Source organism: Lepisosteus oculatus, chromosome 14 (genome assembly GCF_040954835.1).
Source record: "Lepisosteus oculatus isolate fLepOcu1 chromosome 14, fLepOcu1.hap2, whole genome shotgun sequence".
Taxonomy (NCBI): domain Eukaryota; kingdom Metazoa; phylum Chordata; class Actinopteri; order Semionotiformes; family Lepisosteidae; genus Lepisosteus; species Lepisosteus oculatus.
In genome coordinates, this window is record NC_090709.1 from 43,896,159 (window position 1) to 43,919,879 (window position 23,721).

At 47.9% G+C, this 23,721-nt stretch overlaps 1 protein-coding gene and 1 long non-coding RNA gene across 3 annotated transcripts; one reads left to right on the plus strand and one right to left on the minus strand.

Annotated features, from left to right (window-relative positions):
* The first annotated feature begins 9,543 nt into the window (after positions 1-9,543).
* Positions 9,544-16,631, plus strand: LOC138243285 (uncharacterized). Its single transcript, XM_069198878.1, has 6 exons — positions 9,544-9,820; positions 10,469-10,574; positions 12,264-12,641; positions 13,316-13,483; positions 13,917-14,200; positions 16,326-16,631. Exons 2-5 carry the CDS (start codon positions 10,532-10,534, stop codon positions 13,937-13,939), a joined length of 612 nt encoding a protein of 203 aa, XP_069054979.1. The 5' UTR covers positions 9,544-9,820; positions 10,469-10,531; the 3' UTR covers positions 13,940-14,200; positions 16,326-16,631.
* A 3,939-nt stretch (positions 16,632-20,570) lies between these two features.
* LOC138243304 (uncharacterized) lies at positions 20,571-23,187 on the minus strand. Of its 2 annotated transcripts, XR_011192088.1 has the most exons (3): positions 23,015-23,187; positions 21,687-21,823; positions 20,571-21,155 (listed from the first exon to the last, which is right to left on the minus strand). It is a non-coding gene; the product is annotated as an uncharacterized lncRNA (long non-coding RNA). The 2 variants fall into 2 exon arrangements; XR_011192087.1 differs by lacking the exon at positions 21,687-21,823.
* Positions 23,188-23,721: the final 534 nt, after the last annotated feature.

The window sequence follows — 23,721 nt, forward strand, 5'->3', positions numbered from 1 at the left end:
GTGTCTCATGCTGTATATGCCTTTATCCTGACTTTTTCCATTCCCGACTGTTATTTTTTAATGAATTTGTGTTTTGAAAAAAGTTGTATCTTTCTGGGCTGCACATATAAAAACGTCTTTGAGATAGAAAATGCAGTAATTGGGAAAACTAGTCTGCTTTTGCACCTGTGGCGCGCTCTTGTGGTTTAATGCGAAAGGTTTCCTAGACTGAGCTTGATCTTATTTATTTCGCGAAGAGCGGCTGTGTATTAACACTGTAAACAGTGACTCAGGGCAGAATTCCGGGATAGTGTCATTGGAGTTATTCTCCTAAACCCGCTCGTTCACCTGAGTCAGTCCCGCAAGCCGCTTCGTAACGTCAGTCCGGTCTGAAACCCGCAGAAGCTCATTATCTGAGCCGTCACGGCCGTAATAGGACCCAGTTCGGCACAGGCTGTCTGGAGAGACCGGTTCCGTCTGGGTCTCGGCGGTACCAGTCAGTCGTCACTGGACTGGTAATGGGTTTTGCATGATTCTCTGGGCTCCTCATTGCGTTTTTAACGCCTGATAACTAGGTCTCGATCTAGAATGTTTTTTTTTTTAATTAAATCTGGCGCGTCGAGGTTGGACAGCATATTATCTACATGTGAACATTTGTAGGAGCAGAGCTCAACTCCTCTCTGGCTGCTGGAGAACTGACGTCACAAGAGCAGCGCTCTGAGGGGGGTGTGGCTGCGGGGGGCTGACCGACTCTCCTATTGGTCCATTTCTTTTATTTAAATAGGGGCGGTTACCCGTCCTGTGTGGGTGAAGTGACTGAGCCATCCAATAAGAAAAGCGGGTATAAGTAGCCACGCGAGTTCGTCCAATCAGAACGCCTCGTTCGCGAAACCGAGTCCCTCCTCCTGTGCCGCGGGTCAGTGGCCTCTCTCCTGTCAGGTGTCGGAGGACGGCAGTCGCCGGTAGCAAGCGGCGCTGGGCAGCACGGAGAAAACTTCCGACAACAGAAGACACGAGGGTTGTGACCGCAGGAGAGATTTAGGATGAAAACGATAAAGAGGAGCGGGGCGGTGTGAGTTGCACCAAGCTCAAGCAAGACGGCGCTGGACATGGGTCTGTCGTTGCTCAAGGCGAACACACACGTCGATTTGAGTTAGTCTGCCCCCCCGATATTCAGCCACATAACCGCTGCAGAATAAAAGAAGAGATATAAGAGAGATATTTAATACAAGTGACGGCTGACAGTTGGATAGGAGACCAAGAAGACAATGGGGCTCATTGGGAAGAGCTCTTGACTTGTAGCCCGGGAGCTGTGGGTTCCAGTCCTTGGTAATAGAGGAGGTTTATTTTCCATTCTTACTTGACATTCACACATGAGTCAATAAAGGTCGGGTGCTTTGTTTGCTGTCCTATAGAGTAGTGCATAGGGAGGGATCTATACTCTTAGCTGATGCATCAGGGGTTCAAACGCTGGGAGTTATGTGAGCTTTGCTTTCAAGCTCAGGTGTACTACCACGTTGATCAATAAAGCGATAGGTGATCAGGGTGCATGGCCCTATAGAGTAATGCCTAAGGTTCTGGACCTATGGCTGGATTGTTCTGGGTTTGAATCATGGGTGGATTTTGGTTTTTGTTTAATGTGTCCTGACATGAACACACTGATAAATAAAAAGAGGGGACTGGGATGCACGTGGCCCTATAGTGTTGTGGTTAAAACTCCATGCTGCTAGCTAAAAGGGTGGAGGTTTGAATACCACGTGTTTCTTTTCACTTCAATTCTCTCAGACATCAACACACTGATAAATAAAATGATTGGGGGTAGTAGCTGTGCAGCCCTTTAAGATAGTGGTTACGGCCCCAAGCTCAGGGAAGGGTGGTTGTGGGTTGAAATCCTGTCTGTGACTCCTGCTTTAGTTCCATTTTAATCATTACTTAAATTTCTTGTGGCTGTGTGACTCTATAGAAGAGTCTCTAGGCTCATGACTTGTGGGTTTGAATCCTATGGGGGCCTTAATGATTCTTTCCAATTCCATTTGAGTGGGTTGATGGTTGTCTGGCCCTGTGGTGTGGTGGTGAAGAGTGTGAGGCTGCTTTCAAGGGTTGTGGGTTCAAGTCCTGCTTTGCACCCCTGGTTTCCTTTTCAGTTATAGTCTCACAGAGAAGGACACATTGATAAGGAAAGAGATTGGGGATGGGACAGTGTGGTGCTATAGAGGGTCGGTAAAGGCTGTAGGTCTGTAACTCTGGGAGTGTGGGTTCAAATCCTGCCTCAAGCCAGGTGTTTATTTTTAATTACATTCTTTATAAGAATAACACACTGATAAGGAAAGAGAGTGGGTCTATGTCTGGGTGCCTTTGTAGAGTAGAGGCTAAGACTGAGCTTATGGCTGATTGGTTGTGGGTTCAAACCCTCTCTGAGACCTGTGGTCTGTTTTCAGTTTAAGTCTTCCTGAAATGTCAACACACTGATAAGTGTGAAGAGAGTGGCGCTGTGAGTGTGTGCCTCCATAGTGTGAAGGTTGAGGCTATGGGCTCACAGTCTGGTGGTTGTGGGTTACAATCTTGCTGAAACAGGTCTGCTTGTAGTTTAGTCCTTCTTGACAGAAAGGTGTTGATAAGTCAGGGGAACTATAAGGGTAGGTGGGGGGATCAATAGAAGAGAAGGTAAAAGACTGTTCTCCCAGGTTCAAGACCAGGCTGGGTGCTGAGCTCAGGAGTGAGCAGTGACAGTGGCAGGGGCAGGTAACTGGGTAAGGAGGAGAGAGAGAGCAGAGTAACTGGATGAGCCCAGGGTGAGGGGTTCTGGGGTTTACCTTCTACTGAAAATTTTCAAAAACTATCAACATATTCAGTAGAATGTGAACCCCAGAGCCCCTCACCCTGGGCTAATCTAGATACTCTGCTCTGTCCCTGCTACCCACTCACTCTCTCCTCCTTACAACCAGTCAGCCACAAGCCCAGACTCCTAACCTCTGAGCCTAAAAGCTCAACCCCTATCTGTTTACTTAGCAATGTGTTACTGTTGCTAAGAATTATACTGACAAACAACATGCAATTATTGCCAGGATTTGAGCCCACACCCACACAACCACAAGCCCAGAGTCCTAACCCCTACTCTACAAAGACATACACTCACAGACCCATTCTCTTTACTTATTAACGTGTTACTCTTATTAAGAGTGTAATTGAAAAGAAACCCCTGGTCCTGAGGCAGGATTTGAACCAACACTCCCAGAGTTACAAGCCCACAGCCTTTACTAACTAAAGGGCCAAACCAGGTCATCTCCAATCTCTTTCCTTATCAATGTGCCCCTCTCTGGGAGACTGTAACTGAAAATGACACTTGGAGGTGTATTTGAACCCACAACCTGCCAAACATGAGTGCAAAGCCTTCACCCCTACTCTACAGAAATTGAAAGTCAGAAATTGAAAAGAAAGCTCCCTTTCTAACCAGGATTTGAGCCCACACCTTAACACCTATGAGCACAGAGCATTAAACTCCAAACCACAGCACCATGTTCCCCTGACCTCAGTGTCATTATTTATGAAGGTTCTGATATTTAAGTAAGAATTAAAGTGAAGATCAGGGCTTAAATTGGATTTGAACCCACCACCCACTCCCAAATCTAGGGATGTAACCACTATGCTACAAGCCTGCCCACATACAAGAGATCAATCTCTTTATTTATCAATGTGTTGATGTCAGTAAGAATGAACTTGAAAACAGACAGGCTGCAGCATGCAAGACCAGAACCCCATATTTTAATCTCTCCTCTACAGACCCACCCTGACATAGACCCCCCTTTTGTTTATGTATGAACATGTCTTAACCCCCAACCCTATAGGCCCATATCACCACAGCACTAAACTCTTTACTTATCAATGTGTTACTATTAGTAAGAATTTGCTTGAAATGAAATCACAGGTCTCAGGTAGGATTTGAGGCTGCAACCACACATCTAGGAGATGCACAGTCTAAACCTATACTCTATAAAGGCACACACACAGAAAGTCTAATCTCTTTATTTATCAACCTTTTAATATCAGCAGGACTTGACAACAAACCTGCAGACTCAGGCAGGACTTGAACCCCCCACCAGCTGGGTGCAAGGCTCAAACCTACACCACCCATGCCACAAACCCCATCTCTTCACTTACCAATCCGTTTCTGTCAGTAAGAATAAACCAGAATCTTCCGATGACGTGTCTATCGGCTTAACTTCTACTCTACAGGATCACACATGCACACACACACCTACCATCCCCATCTATCTATCGACGTGGAGATTTCAGTCAGCATTCAATTGAGGAAAAAAATAGATACTGCTATCACTCAGAATCGGAGTCCACAGAGTGAGCACACCTCTGGCTAATGAAGATGAGAGAGAGAGAGAGAGAGATCAGGCAGGAGCAGCTCAGTATTTAGAGATATGGAGAAGATAGGTGATTAAACCACTCATGTGGCTGCACACTAACTCAGCCCCTCGGTAGTCCAGCGAAGCAAAAAGCAGAGGATGGGACAGCAGAGGACATTGGTGCCCTGCGAAGCTTCTGTCAGAGTCAGGGAGACAGACACACACACAGGTGGGGCTGGACAACACAGGATGTTAAAGCTGCCCGTTCCCCACCCCCGCCAAACTTTGTGTAAAGAAGCGCCTTCTCTGTCCTGTCCTGACTGGAGGATCTTATCCAGCTGTGTCTTGACGGGCACCAGGCGATCCTCTTTAACACCCCGGCTGGGCAGCTTGTTCCCCACCCCCACCACCCTTTGTGTAAAGTAGCGCCACTCGTTCTCCTTTCCAAAACGCACACCCTCTGAGCGTCCACTCCTGCCCCCTGATCCCCGTTTCACTGCTGTTTCTGGAGAACGACTAGCGAATCTCCATCATGGGGCAGTGTACACACACACACAAACCCGTTTCATGTACATGACCAGATCTTAATATTCGTCTAATTTCCCCCCCACGTATTCCTCTGCTGCAGGCGGCGAGGAATGCAACAACCTCGGTCTTTCTATGACGGCAACTTCCTGTTCACAGATGCCCCGGTACAGTGCAGAAATGTGCGTTCATACACAAGGGTACCTGCTGCAAAAAACAAAACCACGCAATGTTCCACTTGCACGCCGCCATAGTCCACACCTTGGTGAGAATGCCACATAAGATTTTACTCAAAAAGACATCGCTGCTCTGGGACCACATAGGATACATTTCTGTGCTGAAAAGAAGGGATAAGTAACTGGATCTCTTTATTCTCAAACAGAGGAGAATGGGAGGAATGTGATACAAATTTTCTAAATCCTTAAAGGTCACTGGCCACATCAGTCCAGCTGGCTTCTTCAGATTGAATACTGAATCATGGACAAGAGGGCACAAAGGAAGTGCATTTCAGACAGAGAGCAGGTGGTGCTACTTTGCACAAAGGGAGGTGGAGGTGGGGAACAAGCTGCCCAGCCCCGTGGTTGAAGCCGATACCCTGGCTTCTCTCCAGACACAGATGGGACAGGAGGCACATCTTTACACAGAGGGTGGTGGGGGTGTGGAACAAGCTGCCCAGCCCTGTGGTTGAAGCCCATACCCGGGCTTCTCTCAAGACACAGCTGGATGAGCCCCTGGAACCAATCAACCACTCACGACCCAACAAGACAGACAGGAGTGATTTGTTGTTTGAGGTTCAGTCCTATTGTATTTCCGCGTGATAAGCGTGAAAGCAGGGGCGGTTTTGTTTTGGTACACGTCCAAACTACCCGTTTTCATCCACAGATGAACACAGATAAACACGTGCTCCTTTTTCATATGACATCTTGCACCGGCTCAAAAGTAACAAGAGGTAACGATTCTCTGGGGGGGAACTGATTTTTTTTTCCGACGTCAAAAAGTAAGAAACAGGAAGGAGTCCACAACAAGCGAGAACAATTACTGCAGACCCCCTGGAACGGCGCTTTAAAAACCGCAGAGTAGCATCCTGACTGCTTAGACCATGACAAAGCTCTTCTGCAGAGCGAAAGTCACCTACAGGCGGGTATTCTTTTTTGTTTTAAACAGAACTAAAGCCCGTCTTTCCTGCAGCCGAGCCTGTCGAGACATGGGGTGTTTCATTTCACATGGAAGGAGCGCGAAGAATCAATAGAAAATGCAGGAATCTTAGTAGTAGCACGTAATTGTGTTAAAAATAATCCCCCCCCTTTCCACCTAGCCCCAGAGCCCAGCGCAATAAACGGCTCGTGTTCAGATCCTTCTTTTTGGTTTTGCATTAAAAAAAGAAAGAAAACAGGTTCGCCGCTAGCGGCCCTCACTCTTACTCTGACATGCTCTCGACTTCCAGTCAGCTCTCTGGTAAAGAAGAGGCATTTCCGGTGGGTGTGTGTGTGTGTGCAGCGGCGGGCATGAGGGGGGATACCGTGCTGACCTGCAGCTCTGCGGGTTTGTGCAAGGGCGGATTATATTGTAGAGGGTCCGGTGTGCCGTGTTCTGTTGGGGGGTAGTTCAGGTCGTCTCAGGAAAAACAAATATCGACTGCCGAAGCTGGGATTCTCCCTCATGCCTTTTAGGTTTGTCGTCCGCATTTTGCTGAAAAGACACAAACAGAAATAAAATGACTTATTTTTTTGGGTGTGGGGAGATTAAGACCTCCCTTTCACTTCGAGTTAACGTCTCTTAAAGTCTATACACAGAAGCGGGACCAAGCCAAACCACAAGCAGTGTGCCATGCAGCACGTCTTTACACAAAGGCTTGTGGGGGTGGGGAACAGGCTGCTCAGCCATGTTGTTAAAGCCAATACCCTGGCTTCTCTCCAGACACAGGTGGATGAGCTCCTCCAGTCAGGACAGGAGTTGCTTCTGTACACAAAGGGTGGTGGGGGTGTGGAACAAGCTGCTCAGCCATGTTGTTAAAGCCAGTACCCTGGTTTCTCTCAGGGCACAGCTGGGCGAGATCCTCCAGTCAGAACACGAGGCACTTCTGTACAAAAAGGGGGGCGGGAGGGGGGAACAAGCCGCTGAGCCATGTTTTTAAAGCCGATACCCTGGCTTCTCTCCAGACACAGCTGGGCGAGATCCTGACCTTAACAGGGCAGACACAAAATGAAAAAAACGTTGCCTACCCCCTCTGTGGAAGACGTAGAAGACGCAGACCGAGGAGAGGAGGGCAGACAGGATCAGCAGGCAGGGGAGCTGCAAGCCCGCCCTTCGCTCTGCACCGCTGCCTCTGAGCAAGAAAAACAGTAATATATGACCCAGCTTCATCTTCATTAGCCGTCGCAATTCATCTTTTAAATAGCATCATTTTATTAACCCTTTACAATTTCTCGCATTAGGAAATTATCTCTTTAACATACCCCAGCTAGCTCTCCATGATACATAGACACACGGACAGGGAGAGGAGGTTGGGGTCAGAGCACAGGGTCAGCCATTGTACAGTGCCCCTGGAGCAGTTGGGGTTAAGGGTCTTGCTCAGGGGCCCAACAGAGTAGGATTCCTCCACTGGCCATGGGATTTGAACCAGCAACCTTCCAGTCACAGACGCAGATCCTCAGCCACAGAGACACCGCTCAGCCCGAATGAAATGTCTGTCCTCTTTTTTTTTTTAAACGAGCACAGATCCGCATTGGACATCGAAAACCTTCGGTCACTCAAGGTAAAAAGATCAATGACACCAGCGTCTGCGGTGCTAATAGGAAATAAAAAAAACATCGACTGTCAAGCGCAGGCATAGACGGTGGGCCTGTCTTCCCAATCAGAGACATCGACACCAGAGGGCCGCAGTGGAAACTACAGAGAAGAGTGTTGAAAACCGCAAACTCGAGGCTCTCCTTTACACAAAGGGTGGTGGGGGTGTGGAACAAGCTGCTCACACAGTTTGTTAAAGCCAATACCCTGGCTTCTCTCCAGACACAGCTCGGTGAGCTCCTTCTAGTTAGGACAGGAGGCGCTTCTTTACACAGAGGGTTGTAGCCTGGCTCCTCTCCCGATGCAAACCGCCCCTTGTCTCTGTCGGCGCAGTAGTACAGGCCCTGGTCTGCCGGGGTGACCCGCTCGATGGTCAGGCTGGCGGCGCGGTCGGCCGAGGCGGTCGGCGCCAGCGCGTACCGCGGGTCCCGCCTCTCGACGTAGTGGAAGCCCTGGTGGTCGGGCCTCCTGCTGGCAGACACGGCCAGGGCCAGCGCGTCGCGCCGCTGGACGAACCACAGCGTCTCGTAGCGAGGCTCCAGGTCGCAGGGCAGGGCGGCGGCGGTGGCCCCGCCCGTGCAGGGGACCAGTGTGGGCACTGCAGGCCCCCCGTCTCCGCCGCCTCTGGCCTCTCGGAACGCGTCGCCTACAGCCGGGAGATGGGAGGAAGAGCTGAGGTAATGATTATGGCGAAATAACTTCCTCCACAATAGTCAAGGGTCCCAGCACTGCTCCCTCTATTCATGCTTTTTAGGTAGGATTCCTTTATTTAAAAAAAAAATGACCCTGTTAGAAATGTAAAGGATCAAAAGGCAGGGCCTACGATGTAAGATAGGTGAAAAAAACTGATTTTCAGCTTTTATCATTGCGAACTGTCTCCTTTTTTTTGTATTTCTGGTGTAAAAATAATAAACTTTTTTTTAAAGAGTCACTAAAGGAGTTTTTTTTTTAAAAAAAACTTTATTAAACTTTTACTGGATATCACCTAACATGAACCTATGAAGCATTCAATTAAATCCGGTGTTAACACCGGTGTCCTGGCCAAATTCCCCCCCGGTCTTTATCCATCATGGCCTCCTAATAACCCCCGTCTCTGAACTGGCTTCATCACTCTGCTCTCCTGAGAGCTGCTGTGTGGGGAGAGGACTGGAGCATCATCCAGGTGGGACTGCACACTGGTGGGGGTGGAGGGGATCCCCATGACCTGTGAAGAGCTCTGAGTGGAGTGTTCAGAAAAGCGCTACAGATGTGTAAGGATTATTGACTATTCTTGTTGTCATTTCAATACAAAACAAAACAGAAAAAGTGTCAAAAAATTATAAGCGCACACACAAAACAACAACATACAACACAATACGCCACCAGAGGTTGTTATTATTATAACAAATCCGAAAACCATAAGTTACAATGCTCTTTTTCGTTTGCCTAATGTTTATTTTTTAATGGGGTTGAAATAATATTGCATTTCCACCTCATCCACATGAAAGGACGGAGTAGCCGTGCACTATTTCGTTGTGTGAACGCGACATGTATCCACACGGGAGAAACAAATATAACATATGAATATAAACTATATAAACAAATCCTCTTTCTTTCCCACATTACGAAGTCTGCTCGCGAGTTATAACGTGATATCAAGCTCCTTAAATCGAACACATTCACCTGCTTGAAGGTAAAGGTTTGCAAAACAGCGTTTGTAAATGTTTCTGTTTTCGGCTCCACGGCCGAAAAGCTGTCTCTCTACTCTTTTCAATAATAATTGCTTACAATTATATAGCTCTTTTCTGGACACTCCACTCAAAGCGCTTTACAGGTAATGGGGTCTCTCCTCCACCACCACCAATGTACAGCCCCCACCTGGATGATGCGACAGCAGCCATAGTGCGCCAGAACGCTCCCCACACAGCAGCGATCAGTGGGGAGGAGAGCAGAGTAATGAAGCCAATTCATAGATTAAGCGCACGAACGGTTAACACGGCAGCTCGGCGACCAACGCACGTCGTTTCCTCTGTCTGGACCGCAGAGGAAACCGCAGTCTTTTTTGTAAAGAGGCGCGACTGAGCGTAAGTCAGGTTACAAAAGAATATCGACGCCTCGGAACACAGTCATTGAACGGCCTGGAGATACGCTTCGTGAAGCTGAAAGCGCTCTGGCGCAGTGAACCCCTCAATACCGTGAGTACTCCCGAATCAAACCGTGACCTACCTCATATGTGCTGGAGGTTCACCATATATGCGAGTCCCATCGGCAAAGAAACGACCCCGGGGACTGGTAAATCGGCCATGTTTAAAACGATAACGACTGCGTAAGAGCGGTACTGGTGGTGGTGGAGGGGAGTCCCTGTCATTACCTGTAAAGCGCTTTGAGTGAAGTGTCCAGAAAAGCGCTATATAAGTGTAAGCAATTATTATTATTATTATTATTATTATTATTATTATTATTACTTAAGCAATAACCTGGATGACCAACTGTTCATTCCCTACCAGTGCTTTTAAAAGGGCAGATGGTCGACAAGGTCCAACGCCCGACTGTGGAAGATGAGTTCAGATCTTCCCCTTTCAGAATCTGTCAGAAAGGCGTCTCGAGTTTATTTTATTTTTTAACTTTTTATTGTAACTGCAGCCCTGAAAGTCCGTCCCGGCTGCGCCCAGCGCTTCATAGGAATGATTTCCTCGCGGGTGTGTATGAATTTGGGTTGACGGATCTCGGATCGTTTTCTTTGCCATTTACTGTTTTTCATCAAAATAAAACAAAACTGCACCCAGCACGGTGATTCTGGGCTTTGAACCGTTGGGTCTAACTCGCTCACTGCGTGTGTTTAGGCCGCTCCGCGCTGGACACACACATCCCGCCGCAAGCCGTGTTCGTGGGACCCCCCAGCAGGGATGGAGGTGCTGAAGACGGGGGTCGCCGTGCTGTGGCTGCTCTGTGAGTTTGACGCCGTCTCCCGTGTCCCCCCTGGCGAGCAGGACACCCAGTTCCACCGGGGGTCAGAGTTCGAGCTGGCCCGCCTAGCCGCGAGGGAAAAGACAAGTCTAAAATAATCATAATAATGATCGATACCGCTGCGCTGATCAGTCCGCTCCCAGTCGCTCGGGTGGGGAAAGCGAATAAGCCCAACAAAGAGAGAACGAACACGTTTCTGCACTTTGTTTTTTCACACCTTTTTCTAACAATCGAGAGACTTTCTGTCCGTAAGAATTCCATTGTGGCCAGAAAGTGCCAGTTCCAGTTCACGAGGCGTGACGAGGAGCTGGGACTCGCTGCACTCCGGAACTCTGGTTGACGACGCGACGGACGGCGCTTGGCCCCGTGGCGAGGCAGGGGGTGGAAATGTGAGGGCACGCAGGGGCGCGGAGCTGCGTGTTGTAACACGCGGTAAGAGCAGCAGGAGAGCGGGTCAGGAGGGGGGTGGGCGCGTCATTTCCAAGAAGCAGATCGGCTTTTCCGTCACCGCTGCCGGAGCCCCTGGCCGCCGAGCGCACCGAGCGCCGCTTGTCGATAGAGGTTGATTCCTGTGCTGAAAAGAAAAAAGAGACACAGCTTTTCGGCCGTGGAGCCGAAAACAGAAACATTTACAACGCTGTTTTGCAAACCTTTACCTTCAAGCAGGCAAATGTGTTTGATTTAAGGAGTTTGATATCACGTTATACCTCGCAATACTTCGTAATGTGGGAAAGAAAGAGGATTTGTTTATATAGTTTATATTTATATGTTATATTTGTTTCTCCCGTGTGGATACATGTCGCGTTCACACAACGAAATAGTGCACCGCTACTCCGTCCTTTCATGTGGATGAGGTGGAAATGCAGTATTATTTCAACCCCATTAAAAAACAAACATTAGGCAAACGAAAAACAACATTGTAACTTATGGTTTTCGGATTTGTAATAATAATAACAACCTCTGGTGGCGTATTGTGTTGTGTGTTGTTGTTTTGTGTGTGTGCTTATACTTTTTGACATACTTTTTCTGTTTTGTTTTGTATTGAAATGACAACAAGAATAGTCAATAATCCTTACACGTCTGTAGCGCTTTTCTGAACACTCCACTCAGAGCTCTTCACAGGTCATGGGGATCCCCTCCACCCCCACCAGTGTGCAGCCCCACCTGGATGATGCTCCAGTCCTCTCCCCACACAGCAGCTCTCAGGAGAGCAGAGTGATGAAGCCAGTTCAGAGACGGGGGTTATTAGGAGGCCATGATGGGTAAAGACGGGGGAAATTTGGCCAGGACACCGGTGTTAACACTGGATTTAGTTGAATGCTTCATAGGTTCATGTGAGGTGATATCCAGTAAAAGTTTTAAATTTTTAAAAAAAAACTCCTTTTGCGACTCTTTAAAAAAAAGTTTATTATTTTTACACCAGAAATACAAAAAAAAGGAGACAGTTCGCAATGATAAAAGCTGAAAATCAGTTTTTTTCACCTATCTTACATCGTAGGCCCTGCCTTTTGATCCTTTACATTTCTAACAGGGTCATTTTTTTTTTAAATAAAGGAATCCTACCTAAAAAGCATGAATAGAGGGAGCAGTGCTGGGACCCTTGACTATTGTGGAGGAAGTTATTTCGCCATAATCATGACCTCAGCTCTTCCTCCTATCTCCCGGCTGTAGGCGACGCGTTCCGAGAGGCCAGAGGCGGCGCAGATGGGGGGCCCGCGGCGCCCACACGGGTCCCCTGTACGGGCGGGGCCGCCGCCGCCGCCGCCCTGCCGTGCGACCTGGAGCCGCGCTACGAGACGCTGTGGTTCGTCCAGCGGCGCGACGCGCTGGCCCTGGCCGTGTCTGCCAGCAGGAGGCCCGACCACCAGGGCTTCCACTACGTCGAGAGGCAGGACCCGCGGTACGCGCTGGCGCCGAGCGCCTCGGCCGACCGCGCCGCCAGCCTGACCATCGAGCGGGTCACCCCGGCAGACCAGGGCCTGTACTACTGCGCCGACAGAGACAAGGGGCGGTTTCGCATCGGGAGAGGAGCCAGGCTCGTCTGCGTGGGTGAGAAAAGCTCTTATTTATCGAAAGGGGGGACAGCGTTGCGTGGTGGAGAGGGTGGTGAGAGCCAGCTGAGGTTTGCTCCACGCTCGTACAACCCTCTGTGTAAAGAAGCGCCTCCTGTCCTAACTAGAAGGAGCTCACCCAGCTGTGTCTGGAGAGAAGCCAGAGTATCGGCTTCAACCGCATGGACTGGGCAACTTGTTCCACACCCCCACCCCCCTCTGTGTAAAGAAGAGCCTCCTGTGCCGACTGGAGGAGCTCATCAGCTGTGCCTGGAGAGAAGCCGGGGTTTCGGTTTCAACCACATGGACTGGAAAGCTTGTTCCCCACCCCCACCACCCTTCGTGTAAAGGAGAGCCTCGGGTTAGCGGTTTTCAACACTCTTCTCTGTAGTTTCCACTGCAGCCCTCTGGTGTCGATGTCTCTGATTGGGAAGACAGGCCCACCGTCTATGCCTGCGCCTGACAGTCAATGTTTTTTTTTATTTCCTATTAGTACCGCAGACGCTGGAGTCATTGATCTTTTTAGCTTGAGCGACCGAAGGTTTTTGATTTCCAACGCGGATTTGTGCGCGTTTTTTTTTAAAAAAGAGGACGGACATTTCATTTAAAAGACGAGTTGAGACGGCTAATGAAGACGAAGCCGGGTCATATATTACTGTTTTCCTTGCTCAGAGGCAGCGGCGCCGAGCGAAGGGCGAGGAGAAGCCGGCAACGCGACCCGACCCGGCGCCCCGCTTCCCCCGGGCCTGCAGCTTCCCTGCCTGCTGATCCTGCTGACGGCTCCTCCTCTGTCTGCCCTCCTCTCCTCAGTCTGCGTCTTCTGCGTCTTCCTCAGAGGGGGTGGGCAACGTTTTTTTCGTTTTGTGTCTGCCCCATTCAGGTGACGCCCTGCGGATTATCATCCAATGGGGGGCTTCAGTAGGTCAGGACCTTGCCCAGCTGTGCCCTAAAAACAATATGGCTGAGCAGCTTGTTCCACACCCCCACCACTCTTTATGTACAGACAGGTCTTCTGTCCTGACTGGAGGAGCTCATCCAGCTGTGTCTGGAGAGAAGCCAAGGTGTCAGCTTCAAACACATGGCTGGGCAGCCTGTTCCCCACCCCCACCACCCTTTGTGTAAAGACGTGCTGCATGGCACACTGCTTGTGGTTTGGCTTGGTCCCGCTTCTGTGTATAGACTTAAAGAGACGTTAACTCGAAGTGAAAGGGAGGTCTTAATCTCCCCACACCGAAAAAAATAAGTCATTTTATTTCTGTTTGTGTCTTTTCAGCAAAATGCGGACGACAAACCTAAAAGGCATGAGGGAGAATCCCAGCTTCGGCAGTCGATATTTGTTTTTCCTGAGACGACCCGAACTACCCCCCAACGCCCCCGATCACCGGACAGAACTCGGCACACCGGACCCTCTACGATATAATCCGCCCTGGCACAAACCCCCAGAGCTGCGGGTCAGCATGATATCCCCCCATGCCTGCTGGCTGACTGACACACACACACACACACCACCGGAAATGCCTCTTCTTTACCAGCGAGCTGACTGGAAGTCGAGAGCATGTCAGAGTAAGAGAAAGGGCTGGCGACTAACCTGTTTTCTTTCTTTTTTTAATGCAAAACCAAAAAGAAGGATCTGAACACGAGCCGTTTATTGCGCTGGCCTCTGCGGCTGGGTGGAAAAGGGTGGGGCGGTGGGGTTATTATTTTTAACACAATTACGTGCTACTTCTAAGATTCCTGTATTTTCTATTGATTCTACGCGCTCCTTCCGTGAGAAATGAAACACCCCATGTCGCGACAGGCTCGGCTGCAGGAGAGACGGGCTTTAGTTCTGTTTAAAACAAACAAAAAAATAAATACCCGCCTGTAGGTGACTTTCGCTCTGCGGAAGAGCTTTGTCGTGGTCTAAGCAGTCAGGAAGTCAGGATGCTACTCTGCGGTTTTTAAGGCGCTGTTCCAGGGAGTCTGCAGTTATTGTTCTCGCTTGTTGTGGGCTCCTTCCTTTTTCTTACTTTTTGACGTAGGGAAAAAAAAAACAATTCCCGGTGGCAAGATGTCATATGAAAAAAAGGAGCACGTGCTTATCTGTGTTCATCTGTGGCTGAAAACGGGTAGTTCGGACGTGTACCAAAACAAAACCGCCCCTACTTTAACGCTTATCACGCGAAAATGCAATAGGACTGAACCTCCGATTAAAACGTGAAAAATAAGCATGACCGATGACTGTAAAAAAAATGGGTTTTCTTGTGCGCAGAAAACAAACAACAAATCACTCCTGTCTGTCTTGTTAGGTCATGAGTGGTTAATTGGGTCCAGGGGCTCTCCCAGCTGTGTCTTGAGAGAGGCTTCAACCACAGGGCTGGGCAGCTTGTTCCACACCTCCACCACCCTCTGTATAAAGAAGCGCCTCCTGTCCTGACTGGAGGAGCTCATCTTAAGCCAGGGTATGGGCTTCAGCCAAAGGACTGGGCAGCTTGTTCCACACCCCCACCACCCTCTGTGTAAAGATGTGCCTCCTGTCCTGACTGGAGGGTCTCATCCATCTGTGTCCGGAGAGAAGCCTGGGTATTGGCTTCAACCACAGGGCTGGGGAGCTTGTTCCCCACCTCCACCTCCCTTTGTGCAAAGTAGCACCGCCTGCTCTCTGTCTGAAATGCACTTCCTTTGTGCCCTCTTGTCCATGATTCAGTATTCAATCTGAAGAAGCCAGCTGGACTGACATAGCCAGTGACCTTTAAGGATCTGGAAAATTTGTATCGCATTCCTCCCATTCTCCTCTGTTTGAGAATAAAGAGATCCAGTTACTTATCCCTTCTTTTCAGCACAGAAGTGTATCCTATGTGGTCCCAGAGCAGCGATGTCTTTTTGAGTAAAATCTTATGTGGCATTCTCACCAAGGTGTGGACTATGGCGGCGTGCAAGTGGAACATTGCGTGGTTTTGTTTTTTGCAGCAGGTACCCTTGTGTACGAACGCATATTTCTGCACTGTACCGGGGCATCTGTGAACAGGAAGTTGCCGTCATAGAAAGACAGAGGTTGCTGCGGTCTTCGCTGCCTGCAGCAGAGGAATACGTGGGGGGGGGGAATTAGACGAATATTAAGATCTGGTCATGTACATGAAACGGGTTTGTGTGTGTGTGTACACTGCCCCATGATGAAGATTCGCTAGTCGTTCTCCAGAAACAGCAGTGAAACGTGAATCAGGAGGCAGAAGTGGACACTCAGAGGGTGTGCGTTTTGGAAAGAACGATTGGCGCTACTTTACACAAAGGGTGGCGGGGGTGGGGAACAAGCTGCCCAGCCAGGGTGTTAAAGAGAATCGCTTGGCGCCTCTCAAGACACAGCTGGATGAGATCCTCCAGTCAGGATGGGGGGGGGCGCTTCTTTACACAAAGGGTGGCGGGGATGGGGAATGGGCAGCTTTGACATACTGTGTTGTCCAGCCCCACCTGTGTGTGTGTCTGTCTCCCTGACTCTGACAGAAGCTTCACAAGGCACTGATGTCCTCTGCTGTCCCCCTGGACTTAGGGGCTGAAAAAGTGTGAGGCCACATGGGTTGGTTTAATCACCTTTCTCCTCCACTTCTCTATATACTGAGCTGCTCCTGCCTGATCTCTCTCTCTCTCTCTCTCTCTCTCTCTCTCTCTCTCTCTCTCTCTCTCTCTCTCTCTCTCTCTACCTTAGATTCATCAGTTGGAGGTGTGATAGCAGTATCTATTTTTTTTCCTCAATTGAATGCTAACTGAAATCTCCACATTGATAGATAGATAGATAGATAGATAGATAGATAGAGATGGTAAGTGTGTGTGTGCATGTGTGATCCTGTGGAATAGGAGTCAAGCCGATAGACACATCATCAGAAGATTCTGGTTCTGGAAGAATTAGCTGGTGGGGGGTTCATGTCCTGCCTGTGTCTGCAGGTCCTGCTGATATTAAAAGGTTGATAAATAAAAAGATTAGGCTTTCTGTGTGTGTGCCTTTATAGAGTATAGGTTTAGACTGTGCAGCTCCTAGATGTGTGGTTGCAGCCTCGAATCCTACCCGAGACCTGTGATTTAATTTCAAGCAAATTCTTACTAATAGTAACACATTAATAAGTAAAGAGTTCAGTGCTGTGGTAATATGGACCTCTAGGGTTGGGGGTTAAGACATGTTCATATATAAACAAAAGGGGGGTCTATGTCAGGGTGGGTCTGTAGAGGAGAGATTAAGATATGGGGTTCTGGTCTTGCATGCTGCAGCCTGTCTGTTTTCAAGTTCATTCTTAACGACATCAACACATTGATAAATAAAGAGATTGATCCCCTGTGGGCGGGCAGGCTTGTAGCATAGTGGTTACATCCCTAAACTCAGAAGTAGGTGGCTGTGGGTTCAAATCCCATTAAAGCCCTGATCTTCACTTTAACTCTTACTTAAATATCAGAACCTTCATAAATAATGACACTGAGGTCAGGGGAATGTGGTGCTGTGGTTGGGAGTTTAATGCTCTGTACTCATAGGTGTTAAGGTGTGGGCTCAAATCCTGGTTAGGAAGGGAGCTTTCTTTTCAATTTCTGTAGAGTAGGGGTGAAGGCTTTGCGCTCATGTTTGGCAGGTTGTGGGTTGAAATACTCCTTCAGGTGTCATTTTCAGTTACAGTCTCCCAGAGAGGGGCACATTGATAAGGAAAGAGATTGGGAATGAGGTGGTTTGGCCCTATAGAGGGTTAGTAAAGGCTGTGGGCTTGTAATGCGGAGAGTGTGGGTTCAAATCCCACCTTAGACCAGCAGTTTCTTTTCAATTACACTCTGAATAAGAGTAACATGCTGATAAGTAAAGAGAATGGGCCTGTGAGTGTATGTCTTTGTAGAGTAGGGGCTAGGACTCTGGGCTTGTGATTGCGTGGGTGTGGGCTCAAATCCTGGCAATGATTGCATGTTGTTTGTCAGTATAATTCTTAGCAACAGTAACACACTGCTAAGTGAACAGATAGGGGTTGAGCTTTTAGGCCCAGAGGTTAAGAGTCTGGGCTTGTGGCTGACTGGTTGTAAGGAGGAGAGAGTGAACTAGATGAGCCCAGGGTGAGGGGCTCTGGGGTTTACCTTTTACTGAAAATTTTCAAAAACTATCAAAATTTTCAGTAGAAGGTGAACCCCAGAGCCCCTCACCCTGGGCTCATCAGTTACTCTGCTCTGTCCCTGGTACCTGCTCACTCTCTCCTCCTTACCCAGTTACCTGCCCCTGCCACTGTCACAGTTCACTCCTGAGCTCAGCACCCAGCCTGGTCTTGAACCTGTGAGAACAGTCTTTTACCCTCTCTTCTATTGATCCCCCCACCCACCCTTATAGTTCCCCTGACTTTTCAACACCTTTCTGTCAAGAAGGACTAAACTACAAGCACACTTGTCTCAGCAGGATTGGAACCCACAACTACCAGACTGTGAGCCTCAACCTTCACACTATGGAAGCACACACTCACAGCTCCACTCTCTTCACACTTATCAGTGTGTTGACATTTCAGGAAGACTTAAACTGAAAACAGACCACAGGTCTCACAGAGGGTTTGAACCCACAACCAGTCAGCCACAAGCCCAGTCTTAGCCTCTACTCTACAAAGGCACCCAGACATAGACCCACTCTCTTTCCTTATCAATGTGTTATTCTTCTAAAGACTGTAATTGAAATGAAACACCTGGTTTGAAGCAGGATTTGAACCCACACTCCCAGAGTTACAGACCTATAGCCTTTACCAACCCTCTATAGGGCCAAACTGTCTCATCCCCAATCTCTTTCCTTATCAATGTGTCCCTCTCTGTGAGAATATAACTGAAAAGGAAACCAGGGGTGCAAAGCAGGACTTGAGCCCACAACCCTTGCAAGCAGCCTCACACGCTTCACCACCACACCACAGGGCCAGACAACCATCAACCCACTTGAATGGAATTGGAAAGAATCATTAAGGCCCCCACAGGATTCAAACCCACAAGTCATGAGCCTAGAGACTCTTCTATAGAGTCACACAGCCACAAGAAATTTAAGTAATGATTAAAATGAAACTAAAGCAGGAGACACAGACAGGATTTGAACCCACAACCATCCTTCCCTGATCTTAGGGCCGTAACCACTATCTTAAAGGGCTCCCCAGCTACTACCCCCAATCTCTTTATTTATCAGTGTGTTGATGTCTGAGAGAATTGAAGTGAAAAGGAACACGTGGTATTCAAACCTCCAACCTTTTAGCTAGCAGCATGGAGTTTTAACCACAACTCTATAGGGCCACGTGCATCCCAGTCCCCTCTTTTTATTTATCAGTGTGTTCATGTCAGGACACATTAAACTTAAACCAAAATCCACCCATGATTCAAACCCAGAACAATCCAGCCATAGGTCCAGAACCTTAGGCATTACTCTATAGGGCCATGCACCCTGATCACCTATCGCTTTATTGATCAACGTGTTAGTACACCTGAGCTTGAAAGCAAAGCTCACATAACTCCCAGCCTTTGAACCCCTGATGCATCAGCTAAGAGTGTAGATCCCTCCCTACACACTACTCTATAGGACAGCAAACAAAGCACCCGACCTTTATTGACTCATGTGTGAATGTCAAGTAAGAATGGAAAATAAACCTCCTCTATCACCAAGGACTGGAATCCACAGCTCCCGGGCTACAAGTCAAGAGCTCTTTCCAATAAGCCCCACTGTCTTCTTGGTCTCCTATCCAACTGTCAGCGGTCACTTGTATTAAATATCTCTCTTATATCTCTTCTTTTACTCTGCGGCGGTTATGTGGCTGAATATCGGGGGGGGCAGACTAACTCAAATCGACGTGTGTGTTCGCCTTGAGCAACGACAGACCCATGTCCAGCGCCGTCTTGCTTGAGCTTGGTGCAACTCACACCGCCCCGCTCCTCTTTATCGTTTTCATCCTAAATCTCTCCTGCGGTCACAACCCTCGTGTCTTCTGTTGTCGGAAGTTTTCTCCGTGCTGCCCAGCGCCGCTTGCTACCGGCGACTGCCGTCCTCCGACACCTGACAGGAGAGAGGCCACTGACCCGCGGCACAGGAGGAGGGACTCGGTTTCGCGAACGAGGCGTTCTGATTGGACGAACTCGCGTGGCTACTTATACCCGCTTTTCTTATTGGATGGCTCAGTCACTTCACCCACACAGGACGGGTAACCGCCCCTATTTAAATAAAAGAAATGGACCAATAGGAGAGTCGGTCCGCCCCCCGCAGCCACACCCCCCTCAGAGCGCTGCTCTTGTGACGTCAGTTCTCCAGCAGCCAGAGAGGAGTTGAGCTCTGCTCCTACAAATGTTCACATGTAGATAATATGCTGTCCAACCTCGACGCGCCAGATTTAATTAAAAAAAAAAACATTCTAGATCGAGACCTAGTTATCAGGCGTTAAAAACGCAATGAGGAGCCCAGAGAATCATGCAAAACCCATTACCAGTCCAGTGACGACTGACTGGTACCGCCGAGACCCAGACGGAACCGGTCTCTCCAGACAGCCTGTGCCGAACTGGGTCCTATTACGGCCGTGACGGCTCAGATAATGAGCTTCTGCGGGTTTCAGACCGGACTGACGTTACGAAGCGGCTTGCGGGACTGACTCAGGTGAACGAGCGGGTTTAGGAGAATAACTCCAATGACACTATCCCGGAATTCTGCCCTGAGTCACTGTTTACAGTGTTAATACACAGCCGCTCTTCGCGAAATAAATAAGATCAAGCTCAGTCTAGGAAACCTTTCGCATTAAACCACAAGAGCGCGCCACAGGTGCAAAAGCAGACTAGTTTTCCCAATTACTGCATTTTCTATCTCAAAGACGTTTTTATATGTGCAGCCCAGAAAGATACAACTTTTTTCAAAACACAAATTCATTAAAAAATAACAGTCGGGAATGGAAAAAGTCAGGATAAAGGCATATACAGCATGAGACACTTTCAAGAGGGAAATTATTTACTCTCAAGTACAAATTGTGCACATTTGACTAATAACGTTCCATAAAAACATCGGAGGTCCGGATATTTTCGCGATCCTTATCAACAATTGTTCTTAGTGCTACAAGAATGGAAACAAATTAGATCAGGAATATGGGCCGCTTGGCAGTTTGTAGCTAATTGATCCAAGAGTCTTATTTTTAACCCCGATTCCAGTCCAATCTTGTGTTCATTTACTCAGAGCTTCATGGTTGGTAGGCTCTTGCCTGCCAGGATCTCTGAAGGACAAAAAAAAAAAAACATCTCTAGCTGCTTATGAAGAGTCCCATTCTTCCAAAAATATAATGTAAACGATCATATTGTGTTTCGATAGAAATCTGCCCTGAGATATATTTTTTTACGTTTAATAAATAAAAATTAGTTCAATTGAATGTAATTTATTGAGGTTGTGCTCTGACATAGCGCCCATCCGCTTTCCAGATGAAAAGGAGCTGCTCTGGGGGGATTCCGGATGCAGGGGTCCCATCACAGTGGAGAGTGACCTCGTCGCCGACTCTCACCGACACATCCGCATTTGCAGACGATGCTGGGAGACAATCAGGAGGGAGCAACATCAACGAGAGACAAAGGCCCTTCAATCCAGTTTGAAAGAGTGTGATCATATGAAACACAGCGAGACACTCCTGTACACTATTCACAAGAAACTATGTCTTTTGACTCCAATTTAAAAGGGTGTGATCATGCTAAACACCAGAGACTCCAGGCAAAGCTTACACAGTGAGACACACATTTGAGACAACACATTTTTACTCCAGTTTAAAAGAGTGTGATCAGACAGATCAGGGGAAACTGGTACACTGTTCACCTCCATTTATAACCGACTGGAAAAATTCTTGAATGAAACTAGGATTAATTCATTCAGGGTCTTGTTTCCTATGGAAGCTTATTGGCGCCACAGAGGAAAAAAAATTAACTCATTTATACAAGAAAGTTATTCAGTTTAAACACAATAGTTAATTTGTGAACAATGTCACCTCCTATATTAATACTGTGTATTTCATTGTACTGTATGTGCAATAATATTGCCCCATGTTGGGGAACTACCATCTCTTCTTACCCTGGATATCAGAAGCAGTTGCATCTATGATAAGCTGGACTAGGCACTTGTGTCAATTTTCAGTTTTTGCTGCTCAGTCTCTTTCAGAAGATGAAACAGTGTAGATCAAGGCAAACCCAAACACACCTCCAGTGTATCTGGCAATAGTCAACAACATTATTTCATTTATTTCAATAAGAATAAGAATACTCATAAATCTTTGTAAAAACTTATATTCACCAACCAAAAACAAATGTGAAGTTTGATTAGCCGATTCTCAAGGAGTTCTTAGTTAATAATTGTCATATTAATGGTCATTTATTTAATATCATGAGAAATGAGATGTGTGATTTCATTTACTATCCTATTAACTTCTACACAACACCATTTAGGGTTTTAAAACATGCAGATATCCCCTAAACATTTTTATCTGCGGCACAAATCCAACTGGATAAATATTTTTTAGAAAAAAAAACTTTAAAACCGATACACTGCTGAAAAATACACCTCTCGCACACAAATTATTCTGAATTTATCCCCAAACCTTATTTAATATCAAATGTATATTTTCACTGTTTCAGTTCTTATTTTTTAAGAGATTATGGAAAATAAAGAGTGCCCAGTCTGAGTGAGAGATCAGAGGTGTGTCCAGCGTGCAGGGACAGTGTGAGAGGGAGAGATCAGAGGTGTGTCCAGCATGCAGGGACAGTGTGAGAGGGAGAGATCAGAGGTGTGTCCAGCATGCAGGGACAGTGTGAGAGGGAGAGATCGGAGTTGTGTCCAGCGTGCAGGGACAGTGTGAGAGGGAGAGATCAGAGGTGTGTCCAGCATGCAGGGACAGTGTGAGTGGGAGAGATCGGAGTTGTGTCCAGTGTGCAGGGACAGTGTGAGAGGGAGAGATCGGAGTTGTGTCCAGCGTGCAGGGACAGTGTGAGAGGGAGAGATCAGAGGTGTGTCCAGCATGCAGGGACAGTGTGAGTGGGAGAGATCGGAGTTGTGTCCAGCGTGCAGGGACAGTGTGAGAGGGAGAGATCAGAGGTGTGTCCAGCGTGCAGGGACAGTGTGAGAGGGAGAGATCAGAGGTGTGTCCAGCGTGCAGGGACAGTGTGAGAGGGAGAGATCGGAGGTGTGTCCAGCGTGCAGGGACAGTGTGAGAGGGAGAGATCGGAGGTTTGGTCAACGTGCAGGGACAGTGTGAGAGGGAGAGATCAGAGGTGTCCAGTGTGAGATTATGTGATCTGGGGCTCCTCTGGTCAGTACAGGTCAGGTGTGCCAAGAGGGAATTTGTGAATTGTTGAGAGTGAAAATCAACAGGAAATATAAATTTGTGAATGGAAATTGATACTCACCCTCTGTCAGTGCAAGCAAAAGAAAGAAAACCAACACAAGAAGTCGCATCGTAAGATTCACCCTGGGGAAAGAGACAAGGGACCTTAAAGAGGGAACTACCGTGTTTTTTTATACATCAGGGTTAGAAAGATACCGTTTGCTGATGTAAAACAGGAACATATAAAACCTCTAATTTCCTGACTTACACTGAATCTCCGCAGTGTTCTGTGATTCAGAATGAATCGAGGGAAACACAACTGCCAGTGAGGTGGAGCGGCCCTGTGACACTGTCCACTCAGGCTTGTGGATCTGTCTCTTTTAATCCAGTAGAAATCCTGCTCTTGACTTCCAAATGGATTTGCCCACCAATATGTTTAATTCTTAACTCAGCCTGCAGATCATGCTGGAACAATTCTGTGTGAAACGTCTGCTGCACAACCTGGACGTATTCGCTCGCACATCCGTACATCTGTCATCACAGGGACTAGTGAGCAGGAAGGGCCGCATCACAATTTGTTGGGATTCTCAGTCGTGCCCACGGCGAGACCAGGGGTTTGCCACAACATAGCGACTTACAGTACTTTCACAAAGTTCACGATTCTGTGCCGTATTTTGAAATTTGTACAATGTTTCTAAACCTGCAATTAATTTATTTTGTCAGAGATTTAATAACCGGTCTGAGAACCTGGGACTGCAGTTCCTCTTTAATGTAGCCTGGTAATCTAGG